Raw genomic sequence first — 15,849 nt, 5'->3', positions numbered from 1 at the left:
AACACACCTTTACTTTCACAGAAGTTACAGTAGAAGTCTAAATGTGATCCAAGTAAGGAACTGTAAAGGACTTCATAGAGGGCAATATCCTTAGTATTTTCTCTACCATCACCTGATATGCCCATTAAGCTTGACCCTAGTGAACACCTTGAGACAGACAACTGTGATGGTTCCTTCTGAACCACCCTGCCCTGCCTTTTTTTAGATTAAGATCACTTTCCCTCAAGAAAGAGATATAGGAAGTATAAAGCTATTTATTTTTTCTCTAAATCTTCTCATGAACATTTGTATATTGAACATGAACTTATAATTCTTGAGAGACTGAGAAATCATTCCAAAATATACTCTTTACAGAACACTACCAAATGGGTATAACATTCTTAAGCGGTGGTTTAGTTTTCTCAAATCAGTATTCTTTAACATATTTGAAGCCTCAGTTCCTGAACTCTGCTTTTCCCTGTGCAGACTTGTTTGAAGACTACAATAGCTGCATAAATAAGAGGAAATGTGCATGTGAAGACAGATTGCACTGACTTGCCATGAACGTGTTTTTCTTCCCAGTATGTCTATCTTCCCTCAGTTGTATTTTCTAATATATTTATTGCTTTTATTGTTGATGTTATTTTAGAAGTTAATGCAGCCATAATACTCACCAGGCTGCTACATTCAAAGCTACTATTTGACTTCCACACTGAGAAGAGTTCACTCTCCAGACTCAAGTTGTGGTGCACTGAGTCCCTTTGTGAAGCAGTTTTTTGTTCAGTCCCTTCCATGCATGGGGCTTGTACAGTCAGCCTCCAGACTGGATACATATTTTATTCTGAGTTATGATTAACCACATGGGGACCATATGGCAGTTAAAGTGAAGAATACAAGCTTTCCAAAGGAGGTCCTGACCATACATGCTTTGCTCTCTCACTACAGGAGACTCATGGATTGGGAGTGGGAATACAAATCTAAAAATCGTCACATTAGTGCTTGACTCACAAATTTTGAGAGACCTTAACATTTGATCAGCATCCCTGAAAGAGGAGATCTCTAGTTTAATCCCTCTTTCAGCTGACTTTTCTAATTTTTACAGTGAAATTGGTTTTCTGGGCTATTCCTCTGTGTTGTGTTCTTCTCTGGGAACACTTCTCAGTCATCAAAATTCAGTGGTTCTGCCAGAACCTGATATATTTTCTAGGACAGAAATTTCTTGTTTAGCTTCCACAATACAAGTTCTCTGCTTCAAAATGGAGTTATAATCCAAGATGAAGTTTGCAGTTGTAAATTTATAAATATATGCAATTGTAAATTGCATATAGAATTCCTAAACTCCTAAATTCTTTATACAGAGCTAAAAGTAGAATGCCATTCATCATGATAAATGTTCAGTTAACTGTACATACTATTATCAGGGTCACTTTTGCTGTAGAGGATATTTATCTGAGTCAGTAACCATGGGCTTTGCTGCTGGAGAAAAGAGTCAGATCTGACACCCATTGGCTTCTTCTATGACTTCAGTGATATGAAAAAGCCATTAAATTTACATTGGAATAAGCTGTCCTGAGACCACATAGGTAAAGATCTTCGTACTGAGGCTTTCCAACTGTTTGGAAATTTGATCTCCATGAAGCTTCTTTTTAAGATCACTGTGTAGAGATTATTTGAGGCGCAAGACTTCCCTGCCATAAGAACCTAGGAACTGACATGTATGTAATTGTTTCCTGTTAGCCAGTTACTTTTTCTTGACACTGTTATTTTGCATCTGCTTCCAGAGCATAATATATAGATATGTTTCATTTTAACTGCTTATATAAATTTACATAGTTATTATAACTATATATACACATATATAATGTTAAGTGCTATTGCAAGCTTTGGAGTGCACATGGAGGGTTCTTTCTTCCTTTGATAATAGTTACATCTCAGAGACAGTAAAAAAAATTTATACTGTTGACAATTCACAAAAAAAATGAAATTACTATCTTGATACTATACTTGATTGCATTGCTTAATGTAGGCAATTTTTTCACATTATCAATTACTTGATAAAATAGCGCCTTTTTATGCCTCAGTCATTTCTCATATGAGACAGTTCTTTTTCATTTTGCTTTGATGATGTAATTCCTGGTTTTCTTATAATACTTATATTAATTTTGAATTAGGAAAACGTAAGCTATATGTTTGAGCATGTATCAAGGACATGAAAACCATTGTTAATAGAGTTCCCTTTATAGTATCTATAACTCAAAATACATTTATATTTTATATGGCTGCATGCCTTATTTTTAGTATTTGCTTATCTTCTAGTTGTTTCCTAGTTGAAGGAATCAGATTTTATCCTTTGTATTCCAAAACTGATCTTCAGTCTCCATTTTTCTAGGTACTATTTCAATTATCCATAATAGACAGGTAAAATCTATTTTAATAAACTACAGCTTTTTACTTTTATTTTAAGCTCAAACATCATTAAAAAATCTCTGAATTTTCTGAAGTATGAGTAATATGAGAAGGTAATACCCTTATTTACTGAACCTTTTCAAAATTACTTATATTTCTTTGGTTTGGTTCTTTAACAGTATTTCAAAGCTTGATGATTTTTAGTTAGTTCCACAATACCAGCACTGATAGCATTTTGCCTAATAAATTAGCAAGGTAGAATTTGGGAAATATGCCAAACCAGAAAACATTTTAATTAATGGATACCATGGAAAAGACTGCTGTCTATCCTTTGTCTGTACCTAAATAAAAAGTCATAGAATCACTAAACTTGGAAAAGACCTCTAAGATCATTCAGTCCAACCTTTATATCTCCTTTTCCATTTGTATATTGGCACACTAAATTGCTTTTGCTATTTTTAACTAAGGTTGTTGGACATAACTTACCAAAAATAAATGGAAATAAGCAAGTAGTTTCTTCTGATGCTATTTACAATGCAATACATGCTACCTTACTTCACCTCCTGCTACATAACTCCCTGTGTTCTCAGTCCATTCATTCTAATCAGTTACTTTGAGTTCCAACTCCGTTCTGGATATGTATGCAGAATTTTCAATTATTCTTTTATAGTTCAAGTAATCTTTACTAAATGTGAATTAATATGCATAAGTGAGTGGAATACAGGATGTTAGATTGTTCTAAAGTATGAATATCTGTATGTTTTGGAAAACTTACCTAGTTAGATAATCTGTGGTGTGAAAACTTGTTCTAAAAACACAGTTCTTTTTAAGAGAGCAATTTGATACTTCAGATATGTGTGTAAGGGGAACTTGATTGCACACTGGCTATTCAGGATGAAGGTTGTTTCAGACAAAGTAGAAACCTGAGAGAAGTAAATTATAAGGAGAGTGAGGTGAGAAATGGATTCAGCTTATCACAACTGAATTTAAGTATCAAAATGATGGAGGTGTCTGTGATGAGATATCTTTCTGTGCTTTATAGTTAACAGCAGCTTAATCAGCATGGCTAAAGTTCCACCACCAATAGTGTCCCACTTCTGAATGGAGTTACTTTCCAAGCTACATTGTCTGTAATGGAAAATTAGATTCCTAGCTCATGGTTGGATACTTATGTTTAGATACCTTTATTTAGATGTTTTAAATTTGAGTGAAATGTCACTTAATGTGTCACCATAGCCCATTACCTTAATTTTTGGAACTTGTGCTGGTACACAGAGCAGCATCCTTAACAAAAATTCATCAGGTTGCTGTGGACAGACTTTCAAAATATTTAATAATATAGTCCTGATACTTGTTTGTATGGGCAACACTAATTGTACATAAGCACTGTTTTTGCGCCAGCTGCATAGCTTAATGTTTTCTTTGTGTCATCTTAACCCACCTTCTTTTGCCAACTGCATTGTTTTCCATGTATCCTCACTGCCACGTCCCCACAGAATGTTGTGTAAGCACTGTGTGGGTGCTTGTGTTCCTGTAGTTTGTGACAGTGAGACCCAAAGTGTAAAGCCAGCCCAGGGAGGAGCTGGGTCAATCCACTCAGAGGTGTTGGTACTCATAATCCTCCCAAGAAGGGTTGCTGTCTGGCTCTGTGAAGCCAAAGCCCTCAGACCTGGAAGCCTCAACACAGTGACACACAGCTTGCACAGCATTGATTATATGTCCAGGAGCCAGCATGGCAAAGACCAAATACTTCCACAGAGAAATTGGGAAATGCAGAGTTTTAGCAACACTGTTTTGTACAGTGCACTAAGTAACTGAAGGTAATATTGTAAGTAAACAACTTGCACAGCTCTGCCTGGACATAGAAACATTGACTTGACACAGAAAAAAATACAAAAATTGTAATCATCCATTTTTCTGCACATATTCCTTACTTAGCTTATCCTGAAACTAGTACATGTCCTTCTTCACAAAAGATTCTTCCCATCTCCTTTGAACCCTCTAGCTACTTTCCTTTTTTGTTTAGGTCTTGTTCCCACTGGAACAAGTTCATATATTTCTGCTGAGTACAATTGCCAGAGCTGCTTTTTCCTTGCTAGCTTTCTAAACCAACTTGCTGGATTTTAGGATTGACAAATAGTATTTATACAATCAAGGTTGCATGCCACCAGTAGCAGGTAGTGCTAATGACTCTGGAATTTGAAGGTAAGAATTAAGATTGTGTTCAGGAGCAGAGAAATCTAAAGAGATGGTTAAAATTATTTCCGTTCAAGACAGAGGTTTGTTTTCATTATTTTCTGTGTCGAAAACAGCAAATCTCTTGCAAATATGTTGGGCCAATTTTCTTTCCTTGTTTAGCAGTAAACATACCAGTAATTCTATTGGATTCAGTGTTTCTTGTGCTATTTCTTTTGCCAAGTTTCTTAAGGTCTTTCTTGCTAAATGTGGAGGGGGTTTAGAACAAATATTGAGGCAACCTTAGCTAAATCCTCATGATAAATTTGGCTGTGATGTCAAAATAGCTGTGATGTCTTCGTTGTGGACTAATTTTTCATCCCCACTCCCTGTCATTCCTTCCTATAACTTCACATTAGAGAATCCTTCTGTTACAAGGGAAGCTTGTGTGAGAGCTGGCTCTCCAGAGCCTATTCCAAGTCTGAAAACAGACAGTGCTGTCAAGTACAGGACAGATTCTGTTAAGTAGAGAAGACTTTAAACTGCCAAGTGGATCTTGACACAAGAGAATTTGACCCTACACATACAAATTTCAACTCTGTTTCTGAAATAAATCTGTGTGACAGTTTTTGGGTTTTGCCTTGTTCAAACGTGCAACTATTTGGTCCACAGAATAACACAGTTTAAGTATAGGAACACCATTTGCTAATGTCAAAATATTGTTTATGTACAATTTAATCTCCCATGATGGTGTATTTATTTGCAGTATACTTGCCTGAGTTATTTTCATCAAGAAATTCTGTCTATGTGTTGCTTTGGCAACATCTTTGCAGAGTTTACAACTTTGAAAAACATGTTGGCATCAGCTATGCAGTCCTTTTAAACAGCTGCTCTGCAGTCATGCTGTTTCAACATGCCACCACACATGGCTGAATTATGCAAATAGTTAATATTAAATGACTGAGATACAAGAACAATTTGTACACTCGATAAAGCTGGTCTGTGGAGTGTAACTTCCATTCATGTAACTGAGTTAGTGTGCTGACAATTTAAAGTCTACTGCATGTTTCTTTTGACTTTGTATCTTGTATTAGATGCAGCAGTGGACAGAGAGAAGGTATATGGCAGGAGTATTTTAAAAGGCGGAGAGCTTTTTTTAACTCATTACTAATAATTCAATTAAACTAGAATGTGCCTCAGTGTAATTTTCTGGCAAGTATTAAATAGGTAAGATATAACAAATGTTTGTCATTCTGCTATAAACACGAATTACCCTTTTCTGGTTCAGAGAAAAGACAGGATGTTAATTATATATGAGGCTAATACAGTAACAGTGTTGCTTATTGAAGACAACACCATTTGTAAAAAGCAAGCAAAAACATTAATAGTTTAAAAAAATGTATAATTGTCTTAAAATTTACATTGAAAGGCTTTTCTACTGATCTTGCTGCTGTTCTAATTCTATAATAATGAATGCTCTAAATACTACTAGTAGTTGTTGTTCTTATTATTAATAATAATACTGCTTTAAATTCTGTAATTTATTCTATAGTAATCATACCCAGTACATGGCGGGGAGGGGGAATATTAGGCAGGAGGTGTAGTGAAACATGACAGAAGAAGATGTCCAGTTAAAGTCAGAAAAAGCTATGTTTTTTCCTTCCTCACTCTACTGTACATTTTGAATAATCTGTTTTGTTCAGCTACGTATTAAGGAAAGATTACTTTTTTAATTCAAATTGTTTTCAAAGCAAATTACTAGGATATCAAAAAAAAAAAGGCTGCATTTCTATTTGTTGTCATTCCTTTTTCCAGACTGGAACTTCCATTTTTCACAAAACTTCTTTTCCATTCTGATCCTCTTTTTGCTGTAGACCCTCTAAAGGTTTTTCATTGATTTTTTTCTTTTCTAATCTGGATATAAAGACATATATTTCTAGTAATGTATTTATAAAATTTCTGGGCATGACCTAGCGTTCAAAAGTACAAGTTGTCACAGTCATTTAAATTAGATTTGTAAACTCCCTCAGCCTGACAAAATGATTGCAAAAGAATTCTTTTAAATTAAATGGAAGTCTAAGTTAAAAGAGTTAGTGTGTTTCTTACTGCACAGTAAATGTTCTCTTCTACAGCCTTTAAGCAAGACAAAAATTGAGTTGCATAAATCCTCTGTGCCTATTTTATTTTCTTACTTTGCTAGGGTCCACGTAGTAATCTTATTAATTATAGCAAGGATATGTTCTTTTTTAGATTTACTGATCCACATTTGGTGAATATAAATTTATTATTAACAAATAAATATTTAATAGGTTCAAATGTAATTTAACTGAATAACTTAGCTTTGTTCTTTTGTGGTTTTATAGGAACTAGCCACAATGAAGCAGATTATAATTAATCTACATGGTAAACGCTATAAACAAAATCTACCTCAGTCTCATATTGATTTAAAAAGTGCAGATGGAAAAAAATCAAACCCTTTGGTGAAACCGCTGCCAGAACATGAAGAAGAAAATGTATTTACACCTAAGCCAACATTATTTGTAAGTACTATGATAAGAGTAAGTGCCGAAATTTCTGATCGTTCTCCTCACTTTCTAAAAGGAAAAATATGGATTCATCCTTCAAGGAGATGTATAATTAATTCAGCTAAACACTTGCAGCTCTTTATGGAAACAGTGTATGTTGAGGAGAAAAATTAGAGTTTGTATTTTCTAGCTATTTGGTTACTTTCTACATCTTAAATTCACAACTTACCAGGTCTTTTCTTAAAAAAAAATACCATTGTTGTATTACAATACTAAGAGTGGTTGGCAAATTTTTAATAATTGTAGGGATTCACAGACCATGTATACTAATTTAAACTCTTATGATTGGGTATGAAGTGGAGTTTGTGCATATCTATATTGAGAAGCAGGAGTGAGGAAATAGGTGTATTTCAGTATACTTATATTCATACTTATATTCATGTATATTAATGCATGTGCGTATGTATCTAAATATATATAAAAAATAGAACATCAGTATTGATATCACTTCTGTTGCTAAGGATGCCTGATATTACAAAACCCTGTTTCACTCCTTCAGAAACTAAAAGCTTGGATTTTAATATTTGAAGTGGCCCACTTCAGATTTAGTGCTTCAGGTATTGGAAAGCTTCATGAAGAGGGTTTAGAAGTTTCTGACTATGTCTGTGTCTGAGCTGATAGATTCGAGACAGCCAAGTTGCAATGCTGAATCACAAAACAAATCATTACTCTTATTTCTTCATGATGCTACATTTCTCTGGGGTGGACTGGTAGTATCCACACTATATATGTGCTGATGTGGTCCAAAGAGAAGTCTTTTTTTCTAGTGGAGACTTTAACATACAGTGTCTTAAAGAATATGAGGTTTCTATTGTAGCACACCAGGTACTGGATTTATAACAAAAAAGTAGGAAATGGTAGCATCCCTGGGATATGATGTGAGGACATTGGGGGATTTGGGGATTTTAGGGGTTCAAAATGTGCTTGAATAGCATTATTAAACTAAACACAGGCTTATCGAGTGCTGTCTCATCCATAGTTCTTTTGGTAGTGCTAAAACATACTTTGTCTTTGATGGAGCTATTCAGTGATCCAAAGCATAAGCAAACAGTTTTTGTAGATGATCCAGGGATTCGGTGCGTAATCTGTCCTGTCTTACTACTTTGGGATATAGAAACTATGTAGGAATCCAGAAAAACTGCATTTACATTTAGAAATGGTAACCAATTTCTCTGTGAAAAATTCGAGTCTTTGCAGACTTTGGAGTAGGGAACTGAAAATAGGCAGATGGCACAGGTTTTCTTCTTAGACAGGAAAAAAAATCAGTAGTCCTGTGAAAATCCTGCCAGTTTAAGTCCATGTCCAGAATTTTTAAAGCTTGCACAAATAGAACAGATTTATTTTTGTAAATGAAATCTTCAAAATGAATAAAGTATATTGTTTAATTGAATGCTTATTAAGTCTTGGAGGAAAGAATGAATAGAGAGCAGACACAAAACAGAACAAGAAAGGAACAAGTTTAGGACAACAGACTAACGAGAAGGTGCTCGCTAACTCAAGAGATTATACCCAACCCTGGAAGCAGAATAGTCCTTACCTTGTTCCACCTCCACTTGATTAGTTTTATTTCTATTAAAACTTAAACTATTTTTGTTATAAAAACCACCACTGAATTTGCCACAAGAATGTTAAACAATCCTGACTGTGTAGCAGTAACCCATAGGATTATGAAGGCAAGGAAAAGTTGCTCACAGATAATTCTCTGCAATTAAAATACCTTTGCCAATGTCAGAAAACTATTGAATTCTTTTCTTTTCAATTATAATTCTTTAAGAACTATATTTCTGCATAAAGTGTTGGTCAATTTTGGCATATCTAAGATCTTTTTTCTAAGATCCATTCCTTTCTCAGCTGGAAAAGTCAGATGATGTTATTTCAAATTAATCCTATTTATGGCACAGTTGATGTTTGTTTTCCTTGTGACAGATTTTTTTTTTTTAATCATATAGTTTTTACTGTGTAATTGGCTTTTTATAACCTTGGAATAGGGAGGTTTTAGTACTGGTATGTTGTAATAGTAACTTTAAATGCATAGTCTCATTTTTAATATTTGCATTTAAGCAAAGAACTCAGTTATCACTGTGAACTACATGGGAAGGAAGGAGACTTGTGTAGATTGCATGTTTTTCTTCTAGTGTTCACTGTCTCTCAAATTAATGTTCTTTCTTTTACAGACAAATAAAGAGGCACCTGTGTGGTACAGGAAACTGCAGAAGAAAACATCACCATAGCATTTTTCCCAGATTATTCAAAATAATCCTTTGGGGCACTTTTTATCAAAGAAGGTTATTTTCACCGTAATGATGCCCATTTTACTGTAAAAACAAACAACTGTTTTGGTTTTAACTGTTCTTTTGTAACTGTCAAATAATCTTATGCTTCCTAAAGTAATTTCTAGATCAGTCATGCGAATAAAATGTGTGGAAATAATGCATTCAATTATTTTACTAACATATATTTGAATTTTAAAAGGTAAATAAACCCTAGTGTGTTGTACACATTAGGATCTGGACAGTTAAAGAATGTGTTATTCAGAGTGTTCAAATTAATGCATGTTTCAGCTTTTTTATATTGTTTTTCCTGGACCCCGTGTTTCATGCCACATTCCTTGCAACTATGCTGGCTTATGGAAATTTTTTAAATATACATGAGTTAGTACCAAATGATATCCAACTTTTTTTTTAAGGAAATCCAGCTGGAAAAAAAAATTCTTACCAGCCTTGATTTGTAGTTTATCACTTGATTTCATTTGTATAACCAAACAGCTATTGAAAATACTTCAAAGAAGCAATAAAATACATCTTAATTTTCAGCACTGATACTTAGTGGGCTAGATAGTAGTGCAGTTACATCAATAAAATAATAAAAATAGAACCATGATGGGTGAGGACTGTAGTGTATAATGGGGAAATGGGTAACTTGCCATATTTAATTGTATGAAAATAAGTCCCATCTTCCAAGAACACATTCTACTTGTTTATTCCGCTCCACCATCTATTCTGACTTAAGTTCTCTAATATTTCAAAGCACTCTTGACTGCATATGGTATGTTTCTATGTATAACATAAATACAGATGTTTTAAGTACTGAATACTGAAAATACTGCTCAGATTTCATTTAAGAGAAAGCTCCTTCTTCTTAGCAATTTTTTCCTAGCTCCTTCCTCCTTGACAATATCTCTTAAACTGATTATTTTTTTCTACTTGCACCTGAACAGTAATTATTTACTATATAATACTGAGCTATATCAAGCTTATGATTCCCAGATACACTTTTCTTCATTTTCCAAACAACAGTTTGAAGCACAGTAATTCTTCCTCTGCTCCAGGAAAGCTTCGGTTTCCTTTGTTTTTTTTCTTTTCTAGTTCTGAGAGAGTGAAGCAAAAATGCTGGCAGTTGCACATCACAGGTTTAAATATATCATTCTGTAAGTGAGGGAGGCCAAGTGTGTAGAAAGAGGTAATATCTTTTATTAGACTAACTGCTGTTACCTGTGGAAAAGATCACAGTGTTTGTGAACTTTTGGGTTCACAAACCTATCTGTACAGTCATTTCTGAATAACTGGTTTCCTGAAGTCTAGGTTTTATCTAACTCACATTTTTATGTGAACAAAATCCTTAACTTTTCTTTCCCATGAAACAGCTCCCGTATGCAGATACTCATTTTGTAGTTTGTACTAGATACTTTATATGCTTCAGTCCCTAATTGAACTTCCCAGACTATCCTGTTTGTCTGTTATTAATGAATAATTAATCAATTGTATTATCTAGAAGGACTGTGAGCTATTTTAGGCAAGATATTAGTTGGAATCTTAAGTATTTATGATTTGTTCTCCTATGGTGTCTTTATAGACAAATTGGTGAGATACAGACTGTAAGGTGGGTGACACACCCACCTGAACAAAACGTGATCAACAATGCAATACCCAGCTGGAATGGTGTCATCCCTCAGCAAGTTCACAGGCAATACCAAATTTGAGGGAGTAGTGTATACACTAGAGGGAAAGGTCTCAGAGGATCTCAGCAGGCTGGAAATCAGATCAACTAGAACCAAATGAATTTCGACAAAACCAACTGCAGTCCCACGTCCAGGATGGAATAACCCTATATGCCAATACTGCTGCAAAGCAGCTTGACACAAACAGACCTTAAGGTCCCAGTGGACAGCAAATGGAATGAGAGTCAGTAATGTGCCAGCCAGCCACATCCTGGGTGGTTATTACCAACAGGATAGCCAGCAGATGCAGGGAAGTAATCCTTCCCTTCTGTGTGGCACATGGGAGGTCACATCTGGAGTCTTGCTTCCAGTTTTGGGCTTGTTCGCGTAAGACATTGCACTCACTTCAGTGAGTCCTGCAGAGATGCACCAAGATGTTCGGGGATGAAGCACCTGATGTAGAAGGGGAAGTGGAAAGAACTGGACTTGTACAGCCTTAGCATTAGAGAGCTTAAAGGAGGGACTTGCTGTAATCTCCAGTTACCAAATGGGATGGTACAGAGACAACAGAGCCTTACTCCTCTCAGAGGTGCACAGCAGTAGCGTAAGAGACAATGGACACCAGATGGAGCACTAGAAAACTCAATTAGCTATTATGAAAAATGCCTTTACTGTAAGGATGGTCAAATATTGGAACGGGTTGCTTAGACAGGTGGTGAAATCTTCATCCTTGGAGATGTTCAGAATTCCACCAACTCCTGAGCAACCTGGTATAATTGGACCTGACTTTGAGATGGAGTAGATGATTGATTTTCAGAATTTCTGTCCAACTTAAATTACTCTGTGGTATTCCTAAATATACTGATATCAAATAGTCACATTAATTTACTTTGTACTATCCAGAGGCAAAATTCTGTTTAATTCTTCCATGGAAACGTAATACACAGGAATATTTTTACTCTTGGAGAATAACTGTGCATTGTAAATTTCTGTGTCCTCCAGGCAGCCTGATTTTCTAAGAAGACTGACAGAAAATTAGGCTGATTTTGTGGCGAAATTTTATGCATATTTAAACAGTTCTTCAGATGACAAAGTGACTTATTCTGTCAAAGGGTTGTGGGTTTTAGGGTCCATCTTTAAATATGCAAAAATATAAGAAATTTATACTGATAGCACACAATGCTGTTGGTAAATTCTTGTAATCCATGTAGTCCTTGTGTAAATCTCCTCAATATGTTTTTTCCTAGTTGATGACTGTATTTTTCCTCTGGTTCTTCACTAGTCTTCAAGGCTATAAATAATTATCTAGGAGGAGACCTTCTAAGCTTCTCATGAGAAAGCTAGAATGTCACTTAAATAGAACTATTCAAACATGAGATGCCCTACAGCAAAAATTAATGAAGCTTTTTGCTCTTTAAGTAATAAAAAGGCTCAGTTGCAGTACCTGTACAGCACTTTTACTGATGTTCTTTCCCACAAACATAGCTGTCAAACAAATTATTCCAAAATTGTTCTTCATGGTCTTTGCAGTCTCCTATTGTCACAGGCCTTGTGTCAATGATGTGTGAGTCAGAAATAATGAAGTAAAGAGAAATTTCTAAGGGTAGTCATGCATGTAAGCAACTTGTGACTGAAGTGCCCAACCCATGTAATCATCCTCAGTTCCTCTTTTTCAAACCAAAGGGAGCAAAGCCAAAAAAAATCTCTATCCACTATTACATTTCTTGGTACATTAAGTAGGTGTTACTTAAGTGATAAGTTTCATAAATACATGGGTTGAACAGGAAAGAAAGAAAGACAATGCTTTAGAGCAGGTTAGGATTTTGGGGTGTTTTTAACACTGTAATTGCTTTCTCACCTTTCTGTCCCTTGTCTGAAGCCAAGAAGCTGTAGTGCATCAAGGTAATCTCGTTTGAGGAAAAAAATTAAAACATAATTGCTTTTTTTAATGAGGACCTAAACTTTTAAGGCTTACTGCTGAATCCTGTGGTCATAATTCACTGGCACTGTAGTTTCTAAATATTTTCTGTACAAAGAAACAATATGCCTTTTGGATTTATAGTCTTCATTCAATTCAAGACTTTCTGTACAATACAGCAGTGAAACTTTTTAAAAGAGGAACATCTACAAATGTTAGTTATCTTGAGTATTTGTCAGTATCTTTGGAATATGATTTTCTACCTCTTACACATTAGCTGTTATTTTCTGTTTCAGTTATACTTTTTAATGATACCTAGTTCCAGCAAAAAAAGAACACTTAAGTCTATTAAACCTCTGACATCTGCAAGACGGTCAGGCAGAATTCTTTTGCTCCTGGTAGGCATTCATTAACTTCCATGTCTTTGAAAGACATGACTCAGAAAGCATGACATTGTAGAAACAAATTACTACCTTTTGAAGAAGTATTTATGTTATTATGTATATGTGTCTCAATCAATTGTCAGTCTGTAGCACATTTACATGTAAACAGATTTATACACAACAGTCTGAGTCTGTAACATCCTGTCATCTTTCAAGGTTGTGCTCATTAGGGAGGTATACTGAGGAAAGCATTTCTCTCCCTGTTAACATTACATTTAATAGATCACATGCCAGACTTCTTACTGAGTCAAAGAAATGTATCCCTGATATTCCCTTATACCAAAGAATATCGAGAATCTGTATTCATTCTCGACCTTTGAAAATGAAACAAGTATCTCCAGAAGATCAAGTTTTGCTTAGTGTCTTTGGGCAATATTATCCCCTTCTTAAATTCCTAGGATTGATTGGGAACTCTTGACCTTTAAAACACATACTTCCGCAGCTTAATTAAGGCAGTTACTCTTAGAGTATTTCAGACTGAAGCTGGGCAGCAAGCAGCAGCAGAGGGTGCCAACTCTCGGGGGATGGCATTGCGAGCGGAAATGGACAGCAGTTGGGAATTGTGGAAGAGTGCGAGGAGAGTACTGCCGAAGTTTTTAGCAGTAGAAGAAGTAGGTACAGCTCTTCACAGATGTTAGACCCTCTGCAGCTCTTTTAAGCCCTCTGCTGACAGCACAAGAGCCACAGACTTTCTTCCACAGAGTTCATTTTGTAGAGTTCCCTGAGTTTCTTTCCTCACTGATAAGTTTTCCACAACAGTAAATACCTGTGGGTTTTTTTCTTGCTTTTTCTTTTAGAGAGAGAAAGACTCCTTTTTCTCAGGGGATTGGAACTAGGTTCAAAAAAATGGTAAATTTCAATCAGCTTACCCTTTAAAGGATGAAGAGGACAAAAACTCCCAGCAAATCTCATCTTCATGAAAGGAGCAAATGGCAGAAGTATTAAATGTAAGAAGTTAGGACTGATCATGGAAATAGCTTTTACTCAAAAACTTACATGTTTTCACAGACTGTGTGCCCTTTTTGAAGATACTACAGAAATAACCACAGTAAAAGAGAATGCCGCTTTGACTGAAGCAATAGAATCAACTTTGTTTGACCATGAATAATTGAAGTCTTTGTGTTAATGCTCCTTTTAAGGGAGTAGTGGATCAGTAAATGTAACTTAATTGCAGGAAAAGTCTTATGGATGGAATTTATGACTGTATTTCAATGAAAGTCTTTTCATTTTTCCTTTTGGTTCAATAGAAAAAGGATTACTTAGATTATTCAGTGTTGCAGCTGAAACTGTTAGCAATTCCCAGTGGTCCTGTTTTTCGTGATTTTAGAGATAGTTATTGCTGCATGCAAGACTCTCTTTTTCCTTCTTACTCAGTTCTTTAGAAAAATTTGTTTCTTTGTGTAGTGTTTGACTTCTACAAGGGAATTATCACATACAGTGTACATGTGGGTTTTAAATAGAATTGTTACCTAAGTGCAGTGGTCCTATTTAGAAGAAAGAGTTGAAAATATTCCCACTGAGCTCTCTCTCAGAGACTTCTCTGAGACCTTGAGAGAGGGTTGATTCTATGCCCAAGCTTTCTCTCGCTCCCCATTCCCGGTACAGAGCAGCACATACAGGCAACCTGTCACTCTGTGTTTCACAGGACTGTGGTTTCCAAGCAGTGTAAACACAGATTCACACGTCGTCATCTGCAGCTACATGTAAGGCGTTCACAAAAAAATTAATATCACTCTTCTCTGTGGTACTGTGGGAAATCTAAGCAAGGGAAAAATACAATATTTTGGTGCAATCTATTCACTTGCCACTTTTTCCTTCCCGGTTAGCATATAAATAACATTCTGGCGAATTTTCATTTTTGGACATTGAAAAGGAAGCAGTGTGCAAGTCCTGCAAGGATGGCTAAGTCCTTTTTTCATATATGTCATCTGAGATGTTCTGTGTTTAGGTACTGACCAGACAGCTTCTAAAAGATCATTAGGCACCACATTAATCTTTATTTTACTAATTTATTATCTTAATATTAAGTCCCCAGAATCCACTCAGTATTTATGAGTAAAGGAGTACGTGCCTGAAAGTAACAACAAGCAATAAAGGGACTAATATGTCAATGACTTGAGTCTTACTGAATTAGCACATTCCTCGTCATTTTGTGTCATTTCTTTCATTATTGCAGTAATTAACGTTGCAGAATTGCATTTGTGCCATTCAGCAGGGAATGGAGAACAATAACAGTGTTTACCAGCAGCAGGAGGGAGCTTACCTTTCTTTCTCAACTCCATAAAATCTCTGCAGGCTAATCTCAGTGCGCAGCCAGGGTGCCCTCCTACACAATGGAGACTGTCTGAAACCTCCCTTAGGGAAACCTGAGTGAGCTGATTAGATCTCTTGTCCAAGAAAGCCAAA

At 35.6% G+C, this 15,849-nt stretch overlaps 1 protein-coding gene across 1 annotated transcript in view; it reads left to right on the top strand.

Annotated features, from left to right (window-relative positions):
• Positions 1–9,648, top strand: part of PIBF1 (progesterone immunomodulatory binding factor 1) — a 102,990-nt gene extending 93,342 nt beyond the window's left edge. Inside the window, exons 17-18 of the mRNA XM_085058484.1 lie at positions 6,924–7,100; positions 9,320–9,648. Coding sequence (XP_084914610.1) covers positions 6,924–7,100; positions 9,320–9,376 — 234 coding nt within the window. The 3' untranslated portion in view covers positions 9,377–9,648. The remainder of the gene's footprint in view (positions 1–6,923; positions 7,101–9,319) is intronic.
• Positions 9,649–15,849: the final 6,201 nt, after the last annotated feature.

This window comes from Lichenostomus cassidix, chromosome 1 (genome assembly GCF_008360975.1).
Source record: "Lichenostomus cassidix isolate B80296 chromosome 1, HeHo_3.0, whole genome shotgun sequence".
Classification (NCBI taxonomy): domain Eukaryota; kingdom Metazoa; phylum Chordata; class Aves; order Passeriformes; family Meliphagidae; genus Lichenostomus; species Lichenostomus cassidix.
The sequence above is the reverse complement of the archived record's forward strand: the minus strand, read 5'-3'. Positions and strand labels throughout refer to the sequence as shown.